The sequence below is a fragment of the Labeo rohita genome, chromosome 1 (assembly GCF_022985175.1).
Source record: "Labeo rohita strain BAU-BD-2019 chromosome 1, IGBB_LRoh.1.0, whole genome shotgun sequence".
Lineage (NCBI taxonomy): Eukaryota > Metazoa > Chordata > Actinopteri > Cypriniformes > Cyprinidae > Labeo > Labeo rohita.
This window is the reverse complement of record NC_066869.1, coordinates 36,388,942-36,413,465: the sequence shown is the minus strand read 5'-3', so window position 1 is coordinate 36,413,465 and position 24,524 is coordinate 36,388,942. Positions and strand designations below refer to the sequence as shown.

The 24,524-nt window shown below is 33.8% G+C and overlaps 1 protein-coding gene and 1 long non-coding RNA gene across 7 annotated transcripts in view; one reads left to right on the top strand and one right to left on the bottom strand.

Annotated features, from left to right (window-relative positions):
• Nucleotides 1–2,542: 2,542 nt before the first annotated feature.
• On the bottom strand, nt 2,543–5,080 carry LOC127164491 (uncharacterized). Its single transcript, XR_007827659.1, has 3 exons — nt 4,888–5,080; nt 2,845–2,976; nt 2,543–2,757 (listed from the first exon to the last, which is right to left on the bottom strand). It is a non-coding gene; the product is annotated as an uncharacterized LOC127164491 (long non-coding RNA).
• A 516-nt stretch (nt 5,081–5,596) lies between these two features.
• marchf1 (membrane-associated ring finger (C3HC4) 1) overlaps nt 5,597–24,524 on the top strand; it is a 31,401-nt gene continuing 12,473 nt past the window's right edge. For 2 of the 6 annotated variants that reach the window (XM_051108409.1, XM_051108373.1), the window contains exons 1-4: nt 5,597–5,705; nt 10,912–10,986; nt 13,810–14,008; nt 14,206–14,425. In XM_051108409.1, coding sequence (XP_050964366.1) covers nt 14,336–14,425 — 90 coding nt within the window. In that variant the 5' untranslated portion in view covers nt 5,597–5,705; nt 10,912–10,986; nt 13,810–14,008; nt 14,206–14,335. The other 4 variants (XM_051108381.1, XM_051108404.1, XM_051108389.1 and 1 more) reach the window with 4 other exon arrangements.

Here is a 24,524-nt window from a genome sequence, read left to right as displayed (position 1 = left end):
CAACAATATTAAAATCTGATTAAAATGATATTGAAAATATATTATTTTGTTAATTTTATTTATTTATTGTGTTCCAAAAAATTGTAGTGAAAGAAAAACTATATGTATATGTTGACAATACCAGATAAGAGTGGCATTCCCCTTAACCTTTCTTCCTCCAAAACTAGATTACTACCCTCCCTTTACAACACACACACACACACACACACACACACTGAGACAATACCCCCTTTCCAGTTTACAGCTCCAAGTAGTTACTGCCAGGAAGCGCATACCCAAACTACTCCCCCAACACACACTCCCTTCCTCCAGCTTACCCATGTAGGTTCCCCTATACATACATACATACATACAGCTATAATGCTAATATACAGACACAGAGTTCCCCGGTTTTAAATTCAGTACCAGTACATTGATTTTAAAAAGCTGTAGACCAAAATAAGAAAAAACACTATTCTATTTACAAAGTAGGTGCTTCGCATTAGTTTTATAATTGGGAACTTAATGTTAAGGACATAACTGTAGCACTATTCTGCGTTAAGGAATATCAGGGTTAAGGACAAGTAAGGAGAGAATAAATTTGTAAGAAAGACTTGAGAATTAGTGTGCATGATTAGCGAATTTCATTTTTTTCTAATCACAGTTAGAGGGCGCCCCATACTCTGTTACCATATTTACAACATAAATGACAAAGGAAGTGTCGCTTTTACGTAGTATAATGTAAATTTTATCAGTGAAGGTTAATAAACTGCATGAAACGCAACACTGTATTATTATTAATCGTTGCGAACTTTATTCTGTTTCTAACTGTTGCACTTGAAATTGACTTGCAGCATCTGTGTAGTATAGCAACATTCAGTGCACTTCGTTGTGAAACTGGATACCATGTAACCGCACTTTCTATACATAATTAGAAACATTGTAAAGTCTTTTCCAGACCCAAATGAGTGAATCTTAATGTCATGTAAACATTTTAAGATTAAGTGCACATAGTCTGAAGGAATGCACTAAATGCAAGGAATGTGCTGTCATTTTCAAGGTCCTTCAGTGGCCATTTTCCAAAGTTCCCTGGTGAAAAAACCAGCATATGCTGGTAGGTGTGTTTTGATGCTGGAATGCTGGTTAGGTAGGTTTTGATGCTGGTTTAAGCTGGTCCTTAGCTGGTTTAAGCTGGTCCTTTGCTGGTTTTTGCTGGCCATGTTGCTGGTCAAGGACCAGCATGAACCAGCAAAGAACCAGCTTAAACCAGCATCAAAACCTACCTAACCAGCATCCCAGCATCAAAACATAGCTACCAGTATATGCTGTTTTTTCACCAGGGTTAGCAGTTAGTTAGTAGATGTTTTTATACAAAGTGACTTACAGAGGACTAATTACAGGGGTAGTTGTCCTGCAGCACAATGGGGTTAACTGCCTTGCTTTAGGGTATAGCAACAGATATGCTAACCATATCAATTGAACCAACATTTTTTAAATTTCAGTGCAACTCTTTCATACCAAAAAAAAAAAAAAAAAAATATCTATATCTATATATATATATTTATAATGTCATTTAAAAGTTTGGGATCAGTAAGATTTGTAATGTTTTTTTTTAAAAGAAGTTTCTTATGCTCATTTATTTAATCAAAAATACAGAAAAAAAAATGTAATTTTGTGAAATATTATTGTAATTTAAAATAACAGTTTTCTATTTTAATATATTTTAAAATATAATTTATTCCTGTGAAGCAAAGCTGAATTTTCAGCACCAATACCCCAGTCCTCATTGTCACATGATTCTTCAGAAATCATTCTGATATGCTGATTTACAATCATTGTTGGAAACAATTGTGGTGATTAATATTTTTGGGACCTGTTATACATTTTTCAGGATTCTTTGATAAATAAAAAGTTAAAAAGAACAGTGTTTATTTAAAATAGAATTTTTGAGTTACAATATACACTACCATTCAAAGTTTGGGGTCAGTAAATTTTATAAAGAAATAAATACATTTTTTTTTCTTGATCTATCTATCTATCTATAGAGTCTGCATCTTTATTATAATATATTTTAAAATACATATATAGATAAAAATATTAAAAACACTCAGATAAAGCAACCATTTTCTATTCTTGTCCAAATGTATTTATGTATATATTTATATATACTAGACAAAATTCATTTTTAAATACTTGTGGACAAATAAATAAAATAGAACCACTAATACAACAATGCATTATGTAAATATCACAAATATATATCATATAAATATATACATTCAGCAATATATTGTCCTACTTTTATTGCCAAAGGCCACCACCACCCAGAGACTTGAAGCAGTTTGCCCACCAAAACATAAGCTGTGTGAAAAAATGAAGGCCCCTCCAGACATTATATTACAAATGATAAGCAGATTAAGGTGGGGAAAGGGGAGGGGTTTCGATTTCAATAAATCCTCTTTGCCTTTCTTGACTGGTTAATTACTTATTGGGGTCAAGCATTCAAGCCAATCACAGACAGCTGGTCTTGAGGGTCAACTAAAAGATGAGCTCAATAGCAAGTCCATTTTCACCGTCAGAGATCTTCAGACAGTCTATCCACTGGTTAACTGCATTTGGTGAGCCAGGCCTTTTAATCCAACGAACACCAATGGAACGATTCTGTATTTGTATGAAATGTGTTTGTTTATGTTCATGGTAGCTCTTGATTGATTTTGGTAACAACTCGCTGTTTTTTCTTCTGTCGCATTATCTTCTGTTCTGTCTGAATGTAGTCATCTATGGGACACACACATACACTTCAGGTGACATTTTGATTTAGTCATTAGTTTAGTGTTTGGGTGGGTGGATAAAAAGTGTGTCTACCTTGATGATCTGTATTGTGTGTGAAGACAGCAGCCAGGCCAAATAAGCACATGACAGTGAAAGCAATGATGATGAAGACCAACTCAAAACCTGAAAACAACAGATCCATAACAAACACACAAAATTCTACCTCTACACACACACAGAAAGTGAGAGAGAGAGAGAGGGAGAGAGAGGAGAAAGCATGATATAAAACATGATTACACAGCATTAAGCAGTTTTTGTATAATGACAGAGAATGTATAATAACAATAAGTGTGAAAGACTGAAGCAGCTCTCATACGTAGGACCCTGAAGATATTAATGTAAGACTGACTGAACAGAGAAAATCCATTAACAGCTGCATGTATTCTGGATCAATAAACCACATTCAGCTGGAGAGGTGGGTGTGTAGTTGTGTTGATGGATAAAGCAAAAGACGAGAATAGCCTTAAAAATAGAGCTTAAAAATCTACCAATTAATGCAACGCTGTAAGCGATAATGTACTTCCAGATTATCACAAATGAACCCCAACAGTGAATGTTACCGGACCAATGTGAATATTGATTGCAGATGCTACAAATATGAAATTAGCAGTGGTATGTTACCATAAACAACAATAAAACATGAAAAAATATTTTCTGTTCAGTGTGTGAATGAGCAATTCAAATGTATACACTACCAGTCAAAAGTTTTTGAACAGTAAGCTTTTTAATTTTTTTTTAAAGACGTCTCTTCTGTTCACCAAGCCTGCATTTATTTGATCCAAAGTACAGCAAAAACAGTAAAATTTTGAAATATTTTTACTATTTAAGGTAACTGTTTCTATTTGAATATATTTTAAAATGTAATTTATTCCTTTGATTTCAAAGCTGAATTTTTTAGCATCAGTCATATGATCCTTCAGAAATCATGCTATTCTGATTTGCTGCTTAAAAAAAAATTTTTTTTCAGTTTTTTTTTTTTGGATAAATTTAAAGTTCAGAAAAACAGCATTTATCTGAAATAAAAATATTTTGTAACATAAATCTATAAAATGATGAACTTATGTCCTTGCTAAATCATTTCTACAATTTAGCTTTGATCACAGAAATAATTTATGTTTTAAAATGTATTCAAATTGAAAGCAGTTATTTTAAATAGCAAAAATATTTCACAATATTACTGCAGGATAAAATAAACACAGGTGAGCAGAAGAGAATTCTATAAATAAAAAACAAAAAAAATTTACTGTTCAAAAACTTTTGACTGGCAGTGTACATTTATGTAGCGACAGCTTGTAAAATGTTTATGTGCTATAATAAAATTGGTTTGGCATCATAGACAATATTAATGATTGTTAATGTTTCTAAATTTGACCCTGTACTGGTGAAATGAAATATAATATGATGATAACAAAGTTTGGTTTTGAAACATCCACAAACGTAGCTTACAGTGCCATTCAAGGTTATTAACTAAACCATTCATATGTGAAATAAAACAAACATTATAACTGAAAAACAAAAATAAATTTAAATAATAAAATACATTAAAATAAATACATTCATTAATAAAAATGATAAACATATAAAAAACACACAAAAGAAAAATACTAAAAAGAAAATATTACCATATAAACTAATTTAAAGAAGTAATAAAAACTATAATCATTTCCTAGTGATATGACTACCTAAAATAACACTGGAGTCATTATCAAAAACTTCTATAAACTTGTAAATAGTTATTGCATAGTATAAGTCTAAATGCATTCTTTTGATGTCAGCAATTATTTTTATAGGTCTTAGCATGTGTGTAGGGAGAGAGAAGAGGATATAAATACCTTGGTTTGCTTTCTTTCAACAGGATACAACCCATCAGTAGTAGCTCATTCAATTTATACCACACACAGTTTATGAATCATGCTTGTGTGTTGGAAACTTAGGTTTTACAAGTTTCTTCCACAGAGCAATCAAAGTCCACTTCTTCCTACTTCCTTACTGCTGGCTATAAACCACACCAATGTTTAAACCTACTTTCATACTTAAGGTACCTACAGACATATATTTGCTGTCTTTATTGTTTACCTGAGTTTGCAGCTGGATCCAGTCCAGGTGATGAGGTTTCAAGTGCAATAAAGGCAGCAGCATGCAGGTCAGGTCATGTGCTTCTTGAGTATTAAGAGACCTGCAGGTGGACTCAAACGATGAGTGGCTCCTCAAGTCTTTGTTTGATATCTTCATTGGCTTTTTAGTAAAATAAGAAGGGAACAAACCAGGAATGCAGCGTCACTTCTGAAACTAGTTAAACCTGTTTTGTTAGACTGCAGCAATTACACATAAGCTAAATGCAAATATTTGCAGTACTACTGGGTATTTGAAAAAAACGAACAATTTAAGATTTGGTTAATTATTTCTAGAATGTAGAATTCTAATATCTATAAAAAACGTTTTTTTTTTATGACATCCGATAATTAAATATTTAATTAATTGAGTATTAAATACTTAAAGGAGAAATTATTATGCCTTTTTAAAAGATGTAATATAAGTCTCAGGTGTCCCCAGAATGTGTCTGTGAAGTTTCAGCTCAAAATACCCCACAGATCATTTATTATATCATTTTTAGAATGCTTATTTTGAGTGGAAGCAGAAACCGGCTGTTTTCGTGCATGTCTCTTTAAATGCAAATGAGCTGCTGCTCCCCGCCCCCTTTTCTAGAACAGGGCTGTGCCTTTATAGCTCATACCTCAGATATTCTACCAAAACACACCTGTTTGGTTTTGATTATCATGTCTATCACACTGAAATCATGTGTTTTAAAGAATATTTGTTTACATTTCTAAAACAGGGTTTTCAGAGCGTGCACGTCCGAAGCACACACACAGAAAGCGGCTGTCACACGACATGTGAGTACTAAACTAAGCTCTCTTTCATGTCTTATTGCACTTGAACTGTTAAATACACAAGTTTATGTTAAAAACACACAGAAGTTACAAAGCCAGTTATGTCTGTGAAGATAAACAGCTGGGAAAGATATCGCATATATTAGATCTGTGTGGCATCAGCATAATATAAAGTAAATAAATCAATAAATCCACTGCTCTCTTGTCTCCTCAGAGGCTGGGAATATAAATAGTGTTCTCTGCTCGCCCGTGCAGCCAACGACGGAACGCTTAGCATGCTTTGCTTGAACTTTGTTAGAACTGGTACACTGTTGTCACTTGCAAAAACAAAATGACGGCGCCGTGGGTGGAAACATGGAGCTTAAGGGGCAGTAATGTTATAACGAGATCCTCTTTCTATGTCACGGCGGGAGCAAAATCTAAGGGGCTCCTTTGTAGAAAGAGGTTTACCAAAACAAAGTTACTGGGTTGTCCTTTGTCACATTTTCTGGGTTGGTAGATGCACTGGGGACCCAATTATAGAGCTAGATAGACATAAAAGTCAGATTTTCATGATATGCCACCTTTAAGTCTTTACAAAATAGGGTGGGTTTTTAATAAAAGTTGGCTTTGAAGTAGAAACATGATTTTGCTTTAAATCGCTGCTATGCGACTAGAGAAAACAGAACAAAACCAAAAAAAAATGCTGTGGTGAAAAATGTACAATAGTAAAACTGCAACACCCATAATGCACTGTGATCAATCAGACTATGGATGAGTGGGGACACAAAAATGCGGAAGAACGATAGTTTTCAAAAAAGTCCTGGAGCTGTCAAATGTCTTTTGACTTTACTTACAAATAAACAGGGGTATTTTGTTGCAGGTAGTATGTGAAAATGTGCTTATACTACTGACTGAACATGTAACAATACAAAGCGGGTTGAAAATCTGTGAACTTTCTCTTTAAACTTTCTCATATCGGTAAGGCATATCGGTTTCTCTGTCACTTTTTAATGACAGAGAAAAACCTGAGCAATGATGCGGCCCAAGCTGTTTCTATTTTTGTTTAATAGGTGAGGAACTTAATAATTGCGTAGACTGCTCACTTACTAGTATCAGTGTACTGTAAATAAAATTTGATCAACTGAAGGCAGTTTAGCGTCAAACACATCTGTGTTTTTTCAGTACTCACTGTACATGACGCTCATGCTAGATTCGATCTATTGACAAAAAAAGATAAAATCTATAAGCTTTCAAGCTCCAAACTTAAGCGAAAACACATAATAAAAATGGTCTGTGTGGCTCGTGCATCACATTTTAGGTCTTTTTTAGTCATATGACAACTTTTTGTGACTAACAGAGCCAGAAGGGTTCCTGCACAACCGGAGACTGCAGTTTCAGGACCGCATTTCTAGGACCCTATAGTTTTTTTTGTATTATTTTATTTTATTTATTTATTGTATATATGTATGTATTAGCGACTCATACTATTTAATAGCGCTTGCTATTCAATTCTGTATATTATTATTTTTTAAAGAAATATGTAGTTGTTTAATTGTATGCACTTAATTATTGTCCTAACCGACTCCTAAACCTTAACATACCCACTGGTAACATCGGTAAAATATTTAACCTAATTTATTTCAATATATTCTATATATATTCTGGTGTTAAATTCCATTTTCTTGTAAAGAAAGACTTGTATTTTTGCAAAATTCAGTTCATTAGCCGCAGCACAGCGAATCACATCTGATGTGTGACACACATAAAGTGCAATAAACAGTAAAACAAGTGCTCTACAAATTACTGCTTATTAGTACATTAATAAATGGCATTTTATTTGAATACAAATGTTAGTTTATAACATTCAGCAGAACAATGATCTATTTTGCACAGCTAAATAGAGTTTTGGAGCTAAATGGAGATTGCTGACACACTTCGAACAAATAAAAAAAAGATGGAAAGATTAAAAATGAAGTTTTTGTTTTATGCTTAAATCAGATCTCCTCTAGATGGCACTGTCACAAAAAATAGGGCCCTAGAAATGCGGTCCTGAAAGTGCAGCCTCTGGCTGTGCAGGAACATACTATTGAACAGTTAAATTCGATTCGGACTGTATTCTGTACACACGTGTGGAGTAACAGACAAAATATGAGAAATGGCACTTTCCAACGAGAATTCATGAAACATTATTAGCCCGTTTTCCCAAGGCTTTATGATATATTAAGCCCATTTAAAATCATAATAAACCATAATTCTATTGCGAATTCCCAAAGGTACGATTCAATTAAATAAGTATATGCCAGGCAGTTTTAATATGTGCATAATTATTTGCAAGCGTGTAATATAAGTGCATGCGCTTCAGCTCTGTTCACCAACACTGTTGCCGCGGGTTGTTTTTGATGTCCGCGGGTTGAAGCGACCCCAATAATGTCATTTTTAGCCCCTGAAATACAAATTTATCAGGGGAATCCCGACAATAAAACATGCATTTTATCCTTTATCCACCTGAACACGATTTTTAATGGGGGACCCCCCCTCGAAACGCGATTGGTGTAGTTTTAAGTAGCAATTGGGCGGGTTTTGTTGAGGAAACCTGGCAACCTTGCCAAAATCTCCTCTACATGAACTGTTATCATTTACATGTGTGGAGCCTCTCAAACTCCATCTGTGCATGTTGTTGTGAGTTTGGGTTTATTATAATGTTCATCTAGGAACGCAACACCCGCCATTCCATCATGTTTGCAAGGTAACTCATTTATAAACCTATGCAAACACATGAGAAAACATCAGTATCTTTGTCAATATGCTAACTGTTCATCGCGATTTCAAAATAAAAGCTTTTTTAAAAAAGAGTTTACAAGTTTTGATGTCCACATCTACAAGAAATTACAGTGGCTGCAGCATTTCAGTCGTGAAAAAATAGCCAAATATTTAAAGATTAAGTGGACATTTGAATTAAATGTTTAATCAATATTAAACAAGGATTGGAACGTGCAGTAAAGTGTAAAACAGTCAGGCTGTTGGCGCCCTCTGTAGTCATTTGTTATAATGCATAATGTATGTTAGCTCTATTGTTTATAATATATTATGTATTTTAACAGTTTTGTTCTATAAAACTATATGATTATTAGTTTTTGATACTTTATTTTAACTAATTATTGATACCTTATTAAGAAGGCTTAAAATAATGATTCATTCGATTTCTCGCTAAGATGGATGTTAACATTTATATTTACTTATATTTGCTCAGTTTTTCACAAAAATCTATTTTACGACTTGGTTGGAATATAGTGAACAAGTCCATACGGACCATGTTTGAACATCAGCCCAGGTCCTTAATACAGAATGACACAATTTTCAATATCTAATTAACTAATAGTGTTGTTCATGCATATTGTTCATACCTGTTGTGTGCATACATCTTTCTTGTATTAGGCCACACAGGGTAAAAAGACAGAACACTACCAGAGAGAAAAGAATAGTGTACCACTCCATCTCAGTGAAGGGAGAGGCCATCTGCTTCAGCTGAACGAACAAACACAAACTCAGTGCAAAATCAGGGCATCACTGATACTTCAGCACCACTGCGGCAGAAATACTATAGCAACAATTGTACATTATCAAAATAACACAACTGACACATCTTCGTCATCTGAGCTCATCTAACTTCACACATCTAAATTAGCAACACTGCCACAACAAAACACTCCAGCACCTGTACAAATGTTTGCATCATGACAACACATGACTAGGGATGTAAACACACATATTTAGTTATAAAACAAAATTACTCACATGTACTTTCTCATATATGGGTATCCACCTTGAAGTTTTTGGCGCTGTACATTAATTTTATTAAGTTGTGTGTGTGCACCTGTTTGTATACAGGTGATACTGTAATATGATGAGGTGGTAACCGCAATGAGTGGCTCATATTGCATGGCTGTACCCTGGATACCAGACACAAATGCAAGTATTGGTTAAACTCAGTCATGATCGTGCAAATCTCAGCCTGACTGTCCAACATACTGTGCATATTTATGTTGTTTGTCCAGATTGTCACAGTATGTGTAATTATTTCTGCCCAAACTGGGCATGAAAATCAATTTTTCATTTTACCAAATGAATGAAAAACACACACTTTGTAATATGTATATACAGTTGAGGTCAAAAGTTTACATCCCCTTGATTCTTAATACTGTGTTGTTATTTGAATGATCCACAGCTGTGTTTTTTTTGTTGTTGTTGTTTAGTCATAGTTGTTCATGAGTCGCTTGTTTGTCCTGAGCAGTTAAACTGCCTGCTGTTCTTCAGAAAAATCCTTCAGGTCCCACAATTTCCAGCATTCCAGCATTTTTGTGTATTTTAACCCTTTCCAACAATGACTGTATGATTTTAAGATCCATCTTTTCACACTGAGGACAACTGAGGGACTCATATGCAACTATTACAGAAGGTTCAAGCACTCACTGATGCTTCAGAAAAAAAAAACGATGCATTAAGAGCTGGGGGGGGGTGAAAACTTTTTTAATTTGAAGATCAGGGTAAATTTAACTTATTTTGTTTACTGGGAAACATGTAACTATATTCTGTAGCATCTGAAAGGGCAATACTAAATGGAAAAAAAAAAGATATTTAGCCAAAATAAGAAAAAAAGTACACATCTCCATTCTGTTCAAAAGTTTTCACCCCCCGGCTCTTAATGCATTGTTTTTCCTTCTGGAGCATCAGTGAGCATTTGAACTTTCTGTAATAGTTGCATATGAGTCGCCGAGTTGTCAGTGTCAAAAGATGGATCTCAAAATCATACAGTCATTGTTCAAAAGGATTCAAAAAATGCTGAAAGAACTAAGAATTTGTGGGACCTCAAGGATTTTTCAGGAACTGTTCAGGACAAACAAGGGACTCATGAAAAACTAACACTAAACAAAAAAAACATATGCATTACATAATAATTTTTATGGTTACTATGATTAATGCATGATTTCAGTTGATTTAAACCAGTATTAAATTCTTCATAATAGTTTTAAAAAAATTTAATTAGCTAAATAATTAGGTGTTTTTCTCTCTCACTAGTTTTAATGTAATGTTTTTTAATAAATAATACAATTATTTTCTATTTCAGAGAATTCACATGCCTTAACTCCTTTTGAATAAACATAGTCTTTTGTTGATTATTTAATGGGGGTTTCGCTTTCATTTTTCTTTTTTTGTATCTCCTCAAAAGGTGTATTTGACATCAAAACATCAACCGTGGCCAGCCTTGACAAGACTGCATTTGGGGGCAGCAATCAAACTGAACGTAAGTGTACTTCTACTTTCATCATAACTATACCAAACACAGCCAAATCTAACCTTTAGCTGGATTAATGAGTCTGATCTCTAACCATGCATGTTCCAAGTCTTGAAAAAAAAAAAACAAATCTGAGACATGTGTTTTTAAGAGCCTCTCGAGGCCATTCAGTGTAACAAACCAATCGAAATAAGCAGACAACCTTGATGGATGATGAGAAAGACAGTAAAAGGGAGGGAAAAGGTATGCTTACATGATTTGTTTGTATTTATGTGCATTTTACAAGCAGAAACAGACACAGAGTAAAAGAGAAATGGTTCCCTCCTATGTGCAAGGCATGAAAATGAGTCCCACATCTTGTTTTCCCTTTGAATTAGGTTTATTTTTTTGTACCCCACTGTCAGAATTTTTTTTTCTTGTTTTAAGCATAACTGACTGTGATTTTGAGCGTTAAAAAAAAGCCTTATCTTAAATAATTTTTCTTTACACGTGAATGTATTGTGATTTAAGAATGTTTAGATCATTTTTACTGGAAAACAAGGAAAATATAAGATATTTTTTCAGTGGGACAGTAAGAGACAGCAATATTAGTTTCTATAAATGGGTGAAGTTATTTCTTGAAGCATTATGTGTTTTAGTAGTTTTATATCCAGGTTCAGTTAAGCACAACAAATGGGCTTTTGTGCTATACTTATGAGGTTTTATAGCCTCCTTTATTTGTTTTTTGTTTCATTGTTTGTACCCTGGGCTGGTAATCTGCCATGGGTAGTCAGGTTATGAGATTTCACACTGTATATTTGTAAAGTCTGGGTTAATTTTTTTATTTGTATATATATGAGGTCAATATTATTGGACAGTAATCGCTTGTAAAAAGAATGTAAACTGTTTTACAAAGACATTAGACATTAAACAGTTTCACACACTTGTGTGTGTTTGTTCATCATGATCTAATTTTTTTTTAATCTAAAAGGTTATATTTAAAGATGATCTTTTATAAAAATGTGAAATGTATGAAACTTTATGTACAGATTTTTTTTTCTTTTTGTTGTAGTGACAAAAGTGTCTAGGGTGGCAACCTTGAAAAAGCACTTTCATATCGTAGTTGTGGTCTCTTTTAGGGTAGTTTTGGTCTGTTTTTTTCCCCCACTACATAATTGCCATACTTAGGAATGATGACTGTTTACTACCAGTCAAAAGATTTTTAGATTTTTTTAAAGAAGTCTCTTCTGTTCACCAATCCTGCATTTATTTGATCCAAAGTACAGCAGAAACAGTAAAATTTTGAAATATTTTTACTATTTAAAATAACTGTTTTCTATTTGAATATATTTTAAAATTTAATTTATTCATGTGATTTGAAAGCTGAATGTTTTGCATCATTACTCCAGTCACATGATCCTAAGAAATCATACTAATATTCTGATTTGCTGCTCAAAAAACAATTTACTATTATTTTTATATTGACAACAGCTGAGTAGAATTTTTTTTCAGGTTTCTTTGAAATTTATCTGAAATTAAAATCTTTTGTAACATTTTAAATGTCTTTATCATAACTTTTGATCAATTTAAAGCATCCTTGCTAAATAAAAGTATTAATTTCTATAATTTCTTACCCCCAAAAACCTAAAATAAATAAATAAATTATACTGACTCCAAGCTTTTGAATGGTATAGTGTATAATGTTGAATATAAATATTGATAATAATAATAATAATAAAAATGTTTCTTTAACAGCAAATCAGCATATTAGAATGATTTCTAAAGGATCATGTGACTGATGCTAAAAATCAGCTTTGAAATCACACTGAAGACTGGAGTAATGATGCTAAAAATGTAGTTTGATCGTCTGTTTGGAGATTGTCTGTTTGATCACAGAAATAATTACATTTTAAAATGCATTCAAACAGAAAGCAGTTATTTTAAATGGTAAAAATATTTCACAGTATTACTGTTTTTGTTGTATTTTGGATCAAATAAATGCAGGCTTGGTGAGCAGAAGAGACTTCTTTGAAAAACAGTAAAAACCTTTGACTGGTAGTGTATATATATATATATATATATGTATATATATTTCTGTCATGACAGCTCTATGAGAGTTATATATATGGTAATATATGTACATCATCTTGACATAGTCACCACTAGTAAGCTACTACTAAATATATTGTAAATATATTGTATATTGTAAAATCATTTGCTGTGAAGTTGCTTTGCAATGATATCTATCGTGAAAAGCGCTATACAAATAAATTTGAATTTAATTTAATTTAATTAATATACATGGCAATGTTAATGTGTTTGGTCGTGGAGGAATAGATCTGCTAGATCTGCTGTGGCAGAGCAAGTACTGAGACTTGCTACTGCCAATATATCCACTAACATGCTGGTGTAAGCATGTAAGAAATACTGCTGCTGCACATATACATATATGCAATAAACCTCTTATATAGCACTTGAAATTACCCCCTAGCAGATCCACACAGGTGGAGCTGGGGAAGGTGCAGGGTGTCTAAAGTGCGCTGCAACTGCTACAGCAAGCACTAGCTGAGTATTTAAATGTTCGCATTGGCTACTTATGCAAGTAGAACCAATCAGCTGCACCATGTAAATAATCATGTGACTACATTAGACTGAGTTAGAACCTACTGACCTGCGCCATCTAGAGTTTCATGACAGAAGTTTGTGTGTGTGTGTGTGTGTGTGTGTGTGCATATATATATATATATATATATGTACATACATACACACTGAGAAAAAATTGCTCTAACCAGCTGTTTTTATAAATTAAGCATTTAACAGTTCAAATGTTACAAGCTAATTTGTTTCGTCCAGTGTTTGTTCCAGTAGCCGAGGTTGTGTGCAGCCCCTGGGGTTGTAAGCTGATTAGCTGGCTGCTCCATCCCACGCTGCTCCTGGAGGGAGGAGATTTGGAGCTAAAATAACCCCTAAGTCCTCTCAGCAACATGTTTACAGGTCAGGTTAACAGACGCACGCACACATTCACAAACTGAAGCATCAATGCAGCTCTCAGGTAGAGTAGAATTTAAATGAGTTTTTCTGTCTGTCTCTCCCTCTCTCCCTGTCACATATCACACAGGTAGAACGAGAGAGGTTGGCTTCAGCTTTTTTTGGGATGTGACGACCAGCTCTCCGGATGTTTCTCTGTTGCAGCTGAAGTCTAAGATCTCAGTCAGGATACTTAACCTGATTTCATGCGTGTGTCTGTAGGAGCGTGCGTACGAGCTCTGGAGCGGGTCTTATTCTTTGTTTCCATGCCGACCCTCAGGATGGTGTGAGTCTGTTGTCTTTTGGTGGGCTGAAGGCAGCGAGGTATCCCGCAGTCCTGAGCACTGCTAGCATGCCTGTGCATCAGATATCGGTTGTGCCCATCGCCAAGGAGACTGCCAGCAGCTCCAGCCGGAATAGAGACAGGAGTAAAGAGAATGAGGTAAGTAGAAACATTTAACACAGAGAATCTGTGATGTATGTGGAGTTTTCATAACAAATATAATAGTTTGTTTCAGACCATTACAGTTACCTTTATGAAAAAGATCTAAAGGTCTAAAAAGGCTAGTTAGTATTTTGATGGCTTCTGTGGAAAAATAGCACATTTTTATTATGGTTATTGTTGTACAAGTTGTATGTGTTGTCCTAGACCATGATTGCTGATATTTAGTTTGCACAAACCTGTGAGATTTACTGTAAGTGCCAAAGCAACAAATCCTTCTGCTTTAATTTTCAGAAGTGAGGATAAAAAAATGACTCAATCTTATGTAAACAGAAATATAGCCTAGAGCAGGAGCTGGACAGTGTTGTATTGGAAAAGAAATTGATGCTATAAATAGACAGCGTTACAATATATTTCAGCCTCTTCAGGGTCATTGGCATTTCTTTCAAGTGTATTGTAAATCAGACATGCTTTTTCATCATCTGGCTGTATTGTTTTTGCAGTTCAGTTTGTTCAGCCGTGTGAGTGTTCGTAATATCCAGATTTTTTTTTGATATATGATGCATTGTGGTCAAGATATTCTTGGGCTCAGATAGCACATCCACAGTCTGTTCGCTGACCGCTTGATGCATTTCATACACAAATATGGCAAATTCTGACTAAAATCACACCTTTAGTCCTTTTGTGAAACTATCTATCTATATAGATTTGCCAAATATTTGCATTTTCAGTGACATTAAATCTGAATTTTATTCAGTTTTGTTTTAGACACTTGTTTTTGAGTTATATCCATGAAATAATTATCCAGAAATAATTTAACCACTGAATGAACACTTGTTGAACCAATTTGTTGCAAACATGTGAATATGTCATTGGATTGCCCAGATGGTGCATTTGTCAAACAGTCCAGTGCAAATTTGTTTGTATATTTGTTTATGTATACATCTTGTTCACCCAGTGGTCTCTCAGCATCTAAGATGTACTTAAGAAGGGCTCGTCCTAATGACCTGAACGTTTGTGTGTGTTGGTGTGTGAGGGACATTTTCTCACTGTACCTTAAACCACTGACCAACACCATGGTCATGGTTGGATGTTACTGGTACATTTAGGCTATTTCGTGCCAATGAAAGAATGCAGTTTTAAAGGGATTGTAGCCATTTCTAATTTAAATTGTGTGTGTTTTTTAATCATTTGAATGACATGAAGGACATGTTGAAAGATATAATACATAAAATTAGATCTAATAATTGACCACACTCCACAGGAAGATAAATTGGAATTGAAAGATTGGAATTTACTGAATTAAGATTGAAAAATTCAACATAGCATTCACAGAAACTTGATAAAAAATTAAGACTTTTAAAATATTATTAAACTTTTAGAAAAGACTTTGTGAAGCCATCATTCAAAGTTCGTTTCACAGTCTTGACTTATGTTATATGAATTTTTATTCTGCTTCATTTCATTTCTAATTCAGGAATAGAACTGCAATTTAAAAACTGAATGATCAAATCATTTTTTTCGACGCAATAAAGAAAAGATGAATCACTAAATTTCTTTATGAATAGAGTTTAAGAGTGTATATTGAGCTGTTCAAATTCAATTAATTGCAGAAGATTGTAGAAAAGAAGAAAATCTTGAAGTTTATTAAAGAAAATAAGTTTGATGCTCACCAGTGCAAAAAGTTACCACCACGCTACAGTGTTGCTATGTGTTTTCTAAGGTTTATGGTTTTTATGTAATTGCCAAGTCAGTATGGCGTCTCTATGAAATTCTGGCCCTTAAATATGAATTAAGCTCCCACTTCATTAATGAGATTGTTTTGAACCCATTTAAAGGGATAGTTCATTCAAAAATTAAAATTCTGTCATTAATTACTCACCCTCATGTTGTTCCAAACCCATAAGACCTTCGTTCATCTTCAGAGCAAAAATTAAGATATTTTTGATCAAATCCGAGAGCTTTCTGACCCTCCATAGACAGCAACGCAACTGACACGTACAAGGCCCAGAAAGGTTGTGAGGACTTTGTTAAAGTAGTCCATGTGACATCAGTGGTTCAATCGTAATGTTATAAAGCTGTGAGAATACTTTTTGTGTGCAAGGAAAACAAAAGTAACGACTTTATTTAACAATTGCTTCTCTACCATGTCAGCCTTCGATGTTCGTTATTGTCAGAAAGCTCTTGGATTTAATCAAAAATATCTTAAAGCAGAAGTTCACTTCCAGAACAACAATTCACCAATAATTTACTCACCCCCCTTGTCATCCAAGAAGTTCATGTCTTTTTGTCTTCAGTTGTGAGGAAATTATGGTTTTTGAGGAAAACATTTCAGGATTTTTCTCCATATAATGGACTTCATTGGTGCCCTGATTTTGAACTTTCAAAATGTAGTTTAAATGCAGCTTCAAAGGGCTCTAAACGATCTAAACGAAAATAAAAATGTGTATACTTTTTAAGCACAAAAGCATGTGTAGCACAGGCTCTGGGATGCGCGTTCACGATGCTACGTACTATTGAATCACGTTGAAAGGTCACGCGGAACTACAGACCCAGTGTTTACAAAGCAAACGCACAAAAAAAAATAAAGTTCAAGTAAGCCAAAAGATGTTTACAAACAAAAAATGTACAACGATGTCGAATGATTTTGAAGTTGTAGAAGAAAATAAGATCATACGTTTTTCGCCATTCTCTACCTTTTTGAGCTGGAGTACACAGATGATGAACTTAGACGTGATTCGTAGTAGTGATGGGAAGTTTGTTTATCATGTGACAGCCCCATAAGCTTAACCAATGCAGTGTGAGCTGAAAAAATAATTGATTAGTTCATCTCTCGAGTCTTCGGGTTTGAGTCGTTCACTCATTATGTGACAGCCCCAAAAGATGAACGAATGACTCGAAAAACCCGAAGACTCGAAACAGGGGAACTAATTCCAGTACAGACCCTAATAGGATTTTGCGCATGTCCGACTGAATGAATCACTCCCCGAGATGACTTGTTCTTCCCGAGTCACATTAAAGATTCGTTAAAAATGAACGAATTGTTTAAGAACGACCCAACACTAATTTGTAGCATCGTGGGCACGCATCCCAGAGCCTGTGCTAGACGAGTATACAAAGTATTCAAATTTTTATTTTTCAAAAAAAATGACCAATCGTTTTGCTAGATAAGACCCTTCTTCCTCGGCTGGGATCGTTTAGAGCCCTTTGAATCTGCATTTAAAGTGCATTTTGGTATTTCAAAATCGGGGCACCAATGAAGTCCATTATATGGAGAAAAATCCCGAAATGCTTTCCTCAAAAACCATAATTTCTTTACGACTGAAGACAGAAAGACATGAACATCTTGGATGACAAAGGGGGTGAGTAAATTATTTGTAAATTATTGTTTGGAAGTGGACTTCTCCTTTAATTTGCGTTCTGAAGATGAACGAAGGTCTTATGGGTTTGGAACGACATGACAGTGAGTAATTAATGACAGAATTTTTATTTTTGGCTGAACTATCCCTTTAACAACTGACAAGCAGAAATCACACCTCTCTTAAGCACACTGCAGTTCATTCATGTCAGTAGCACAAACGGTTATGTGAAGAAATTAAAGCTTAATGTTAGGGGGTTGTTCAAATCCTTAACCCTAAACATTGGTGAAAGTAACTCTGGAGTCTGCCTGTGATAATGATGCCTTGCAGACACTGTAACACAAGAACTGAGTGCTGAGCAAGCACTTCAGTTATTATTTTCTTTAGGATATGGTCCTATTTAACAATATGGACACTGTCAGACTCACTTTTAGGTGAGTTTGTTTGTATATGCTGTCTGAAAGAGTGTGATGCGCACTTCACGTGTTCCATTTCCGTGAATTAGCAGCTGTCTCTCTAGCAGGAGTCTAATCCACTGCGCTCTCTGTTGGAGCTGTCACCTTCGATCACTCACTAACACACATACTCAAACACATATGCACATTCACTTGGCACCATGATGGGTACTAAATGGGCTCCCTGGAGGATTGTCCTGACCTTTGATCTTTAAAACTGGATGCTATATAATTCGAGGCACCAACAAGATTTGAAGTGTCTACTAATTATGATTAGTAAAAAAAAATTACATTATTGGTCAAAATTTGTGGGTTGGTAAGATTTGCTTCTATAATGTGAAATATTATTATAATATAAAATATTTCTTCTCTGTTTGAATATATTTTAAAACATATTTTTTTCCTATGATGGTCAAGCTTTATTAGTGTCACATGGTCCTTTAGTAATCAGTCTAATATGCTGATTTGGTGTTCAACATTTCCTCTTATTATATATTAAAGGTTATGCTTCTTAACATTTCTGTGGAAACCATAATGCTGTACATTTCTTTTTTTCAGGATACTTTGATGAATAGCAAGGACAGCATCTGACATAGAATTTTTTTATAACCACTTAGGTCTTTTCTGTCACTTCACTGTCAGTATATACACACACACCAGCATGTTCCAGTTTTGTGTTTACGATAATAAAAAGCAAGTCATAAAAGTTATTCTAAAATCCTTGATGTTCATGAATCCAGAAATGAATACGTTTATTAAGTAAGGACACATCAAATTGATCAAAAGTATCAGTAAAGACATTTATACAATATATAATTCATTAAAAAAGATTTCTATCTCAAATAAATGCTGTTCTTTTGAACATTCTATTCATCAAATAATCCTGATGGCTGCTGAAAATTCAGCTTTGCCGTCAAAGGAATATATTACATTTGAAATATATTAAATGAGTATATTAAAATATGTATGACTTTTACAATATTCACAGTGTTACTGTTTTTATTGAAATTGTAAACAAATAAATGCAGCTTTGGTAAGCATAGGAGACTACTTAAAAAACATTTTAAAAATCTGAATGATTTCAAACCTTTGACTGGTTCACTAGAGTGTCCCAACAAAGTGTTATTAAATCATATATTTTTTCCACTCAGCATCTATCTATCTATCTATCTATCTATCTATCTATCTATCTATCTATCTATCTATCTATCTATCTATCTAGAATACTGTCACTGTTGCTTGTTTTGTGGGTGTGTGTGTATGTTAGCTATCTGATACTATCACAGATGTTTAGTGACCATTTTATGTACATAACAAAACTGGAGATCATGTGTTTAGTGGTTGTTAACCTATGTTGAATTTGTGTGTGAAATGGTTCTTTAGTTTCAGTGTTGTTGCTCTGTTTATATTGTGATTGCATGGAAATTAATACAAAGATTCTGCATTAGTTATTTTTTCTAGCTATACTGATCATCAGAGAGTCTAGTTTCACTGTTTATTATATGACTAGGGATGTAAGAGTATCAGAATCTCACAATATGATAATATTGTGATATGAAGTTCACAATACAATATTTATTGCCATATATTTAAAAAAAAAAAAGACAAAGAATTGGATTTTTTTTTAAAAATTTTGTACATCTTAAAGTTTTAAAGTTGTAAAGTTGTTTTGTACTTCTCAGCCACCGTAATCTAATGCACTTTGAGAGTTCAAAATTAAGAGCTCCAACCCATGTTCATAACTAAAAAAACGTAAGTCAGAAAAAAGTCGGTGAATTGACTTGTGCCTGAACTTTAAAGGGGACTCATTCCTCTTTTTCTTTCTGTGATACACTGTCTCAGTCTAATTTACAATCACACTGGTGCTTTGAATTTAATAATAATAACAACAACAATGACAGTAATAGCCATATATTGTAAAACAATTGCACTGCAAAATAAATAAAAATGAATATATCGTAGGTATATTATATTTGCTTTACACTACAGTAGAGAAATTATAATACTTCTTTTCTAATTTCTACACTTGAAAGAGATATTTTGAATTTGGACTGCATAAACCGCTAGCTGTCAGCTATTCATACTGCACTTTTAAGCTTTTATTTTGAAGGAAAACTCCAGCTTCAGTGAAAACAGGCTTACAAAAACACATCTCACTACAAATCTAGTGAAATACTGTAATCATCTGCCGTGAAAATAAAACATAACTGGAGGCCATTGTGTTCCCAAACATGCACTTAACTCACAGCGCATGCAATAAATGAGTTCACTGCATTCATTTACTGTAAACGGAACCGTTCTGAGGCGCGGAAAACACCAGATCATGAGCTGATCGCCAGAACTTCACTTTGAAACGCACAGCAAAAACAGACTTGATGAAAAAAATGGAGAACACAGTGTCCAGTGCATGTAGTTACAAAAAAAGAATGTTTACTGTATATAGTAATTATTTAGCAATATATACAGTATATATATATACATATAGTAGTCAACATTTGAAATGGATCGAAACCTTTCTTCAAAGCTGTCATAAAATCAAAACAATATCCATTCTTGTCTTAGGACAACTTTGGATGAACTTTTTCTATCCACTTCAAATGCTGACTACTGTGTATATCATTTGAGGTGGATATATGTGTGCGTGTGTACATATATATCTATATCTATCTATCTATGTATCTATATATATATATATATATATAAATATATTCACACACTCATACATATGTGTGTGTGTATTTTCCCTTTTTTTGGTATTATTCACCAAACTTAGGTATTTCTTTCTTAGATTTGATTACTATGTACTGTACAGTAATATCATCTTACAGTATATATGTGAAGAGTTCAGATGCAAAACCAGCTAAAAAAAAACAGACTTGATGAAGGAATTAAACCATATTGCATTTTCAGTTTTAGTTCATTTGACAGATACCGTGTCAAAGCATAATGGCCCAAAACACAACTTTAAAGATCTTTTATGTTAGAACAAGAAGTTTAAATATAATTTAAAAACTGCGCTTTTTGTCCAGAAGACCTATAGTTTCATATCGTCATATGACCACCATAATATCAAGACAGTTTTGCTATCGCAATACCACAATATTAATAATATCGTTACATCCCTGTATATGACGATAAGGTTTTTCTACAAAAATAATCTGCTCTTAAATTTTATTCAAAGAGGTCTTCTTGTTGACCATTCCAAAATGCTGTACCAGCAAAATATAGCATGTGTGTTACTATCTATGGATAGATATATGTGATTTCGTGTGAGTAGTAGTTTGTGACCAGGTGTATCCCATCAGCACATTATCCCATAATGCACCTGTGTCTATAGTTAGCTTTTGAATGCCAGCCAGAGCTTTAATCTTGGTCGGTGATTGGCTGCAGGCACACTGTCTCTTAAACAAACACAAATCACAAGGGATGGTCACCATTGTATGTGCACCTGCATACATAAGTCTGCTTGAATTCAACACTGACAGGTTTATCTATAAAATAACAGCTGCTCTGAAGCAGAATTGTGACTCCAGACTCTAGAACTCCAGATGGCACAGCTAGAAAACACTACCACAGACATTAGAAAAAGAAACTGTGTGAAGCCAATCCCTGTGCACTCATGAATGCATGACCAGAGATAGACAACCACTCACAGATTATACCTCAGAGAAGCAGCTAGAGCTAATCCAGTCCTGCCTTGCATATAAACATGCATCCGTGAGCTCTTAAATGCATCAGCCTTCGGTGCAAGCAGAGGTGCTTGCTTGGTAGCGCATAGAACATAAAGGGGTGAATTTATGGGTAAGTGAATGTCAGTTTGAATGTTTCTGGTTGTATTATTTTGTGATTGTGCATGTAATGGAGATTGTTTTTTAGAGTTAAATGACCTTGTAATACTTGCACACTAGGGAACTAACTATAAAAGTATTATTGCCTGGCCTTCAATTATCTTGTTAGTTAAACTGCTTAGATCAGAAACTGTAAATGCATTTATGCAGCCTAGTCAGTCATTCAAAAGTAATGTTTTAATTAATTAATACTTTTGTTCATCAACAGTATTACAGCAAATTTATTTACTGTCAATTTTGATCAAAGAAACCTGAAAAAAAAAGTTTTTCACAAAAATATTAAGCAGCATAACTGATTTAAACAATGATATAAGTAAGTAAGAATTGTTTCTTGAGCGCCAAATCAGCATATTAGATGATTGGAGGATCATGTGATACTGAAGACTTGAGTAATGGCCGCTGAAAATTCAGCTTTGCCACCACAGGAACTGCTATGATTTTTTACAGTTACAGTTTTTCCCCTATGTTTATGCTCAAATAAATGAAGCATTGATGAGCATAAGAGAAAAATATAGTCTGACACCAAACCTTAGAATGTTAGTGTATGAAATCACAACTGGTTGGCCATGTATATTGTTGTCAGATATAAACTACCTTTAAATCTAAATCTATCCTATTAAATTTGGACTATAAGGGGTTAAGGTATTATAAACAACATTAAATAAATTATGAATTTCTGTAAAGCTGCCTTAATGCAGTGTGTACTGTGAAAAGAGCTATACAAATTAAATTAAAATTGAACTTCCTTCTGCTATATGTCTGTGTGCAGTATATGCTCTGTAATTGAGATATTATGCCGACTAGTAAAAGCACATTTTTTTCCTGAAAGGTCAAATTTTTCCATAAGTGCTTCTTGCCAGGTTTCGTTGCAAGAAAAACATCTGATGTATTTTATTTTTCATGTTAGGTCAATTTTATACTATTTTATGCATAGTTCTTTTATTTTTTTTTTATTTTTTTATTTTATACATAGTTATTTTCTTTTTTTCCTTTTCTTTTTAATTTTATTAATAGTTATTTTATTTTAATTTATTTCATACATAGTTCTTTTATTTTATTTGTTTAATTTAATTTAATTTATTTATTTATTTTTTTTTTTTCTTGGCAAGAAATCTTGCCAAGGCTATATTCTAATATAATTACAATTAAAAAATAAATGACAGCTGAACTTTCAGCAGCCATTCCAGGCTTCAGTGTCACATGACCCTTCTAATATGCTGATTTGCTGCTCAGGAAACATTTATTATTATTATTATTATTATTATTAATGTCTGACCCCAAACTTATGAACAGTGTGTGTCATATCTAATAGTTCTATCTAATATCTAATAAGTACCCTATTCATGAAAAGTGCCAGCAGTATTTGCTTGTCTGTTAATCAAAATGACTTTTTATTTATTTTAAGCTGTCATTTTGTGTGTAATGATATAGCTCATACCTTTCCATTTAGATTTGAGAATTTGGAGCAAGACAAACAGTGGTAATGACCTTTGAACCTGATTTTAGAACACTGACTTGATCTTTGACCCTAACTGGCGTTAAGGGTCAAGGCTAAATATATGTGTCCATATTAGGGCTTTCTATGTGCCTCAGCCTTGGATTTTAGAATGTTCTAGTAGATTCATTCTGGTCAGCATTTACTGTGACCTGGATTCTGTAAATTATTCAAATTCCAGATAGGAAAGATTTATGAGGAAGAAATATTGCAGAAGCAATAGTAGAACACAGTACTATAGTAAGGGCATATCAACTAAGGTCATATCAGAAACTGGCTATAACTGCAGTTAATGTTCTTTTTTTCAAAGCTTCAGTGAGATTTATGTTAAAGTACATTTGTTTAATAGAGCTCTGTAATAAGCAATCATATAAGTATTATTTTGAATACAGCAGTCAAAAGAACTGTGATGCTATTTTATAGAGCAGACTGCATTGTTAATGAGAAAATATCAATAAGGAGGTCATTTTACATGTGTTGTCAGAGTATAGAAATTCTAGACTAGATGAATGAGTGCTATTTCTGTAGCAAGGAAGTCATATTATCATTCAGTACAGAAGCTCTGAAGACTGGGCGGCTTTTATGTAGAAAATGAATCCATTAAGTGCATTACACACCATAGCAAGTGTCTTGAATCCAATTCTAAAGCCTGTGGAAAGCATCCAGAAGAGTAATTTTATTTGCTCAGAGGTTGTGCCTTCATAGCCCAGGGGGCGTAATGGAGTTTTTAGTTGTTTCATTCAAGCATCAGTGTTATTTCAGATGGTTTTTCAAAAAAGCTTTAGGAAAAATAAAAACAGACACATAAAAGACAACTGTTGACTGAGCAGAAATATGGAACTGTGAAGTGAAAGTGCACTTGAACGAATTTGATGAGAAATTTAAGTGTTTGTGTTGAAATCTATAACTTTCACATGCAGATTTCAGTTTCTTGGCCAATCT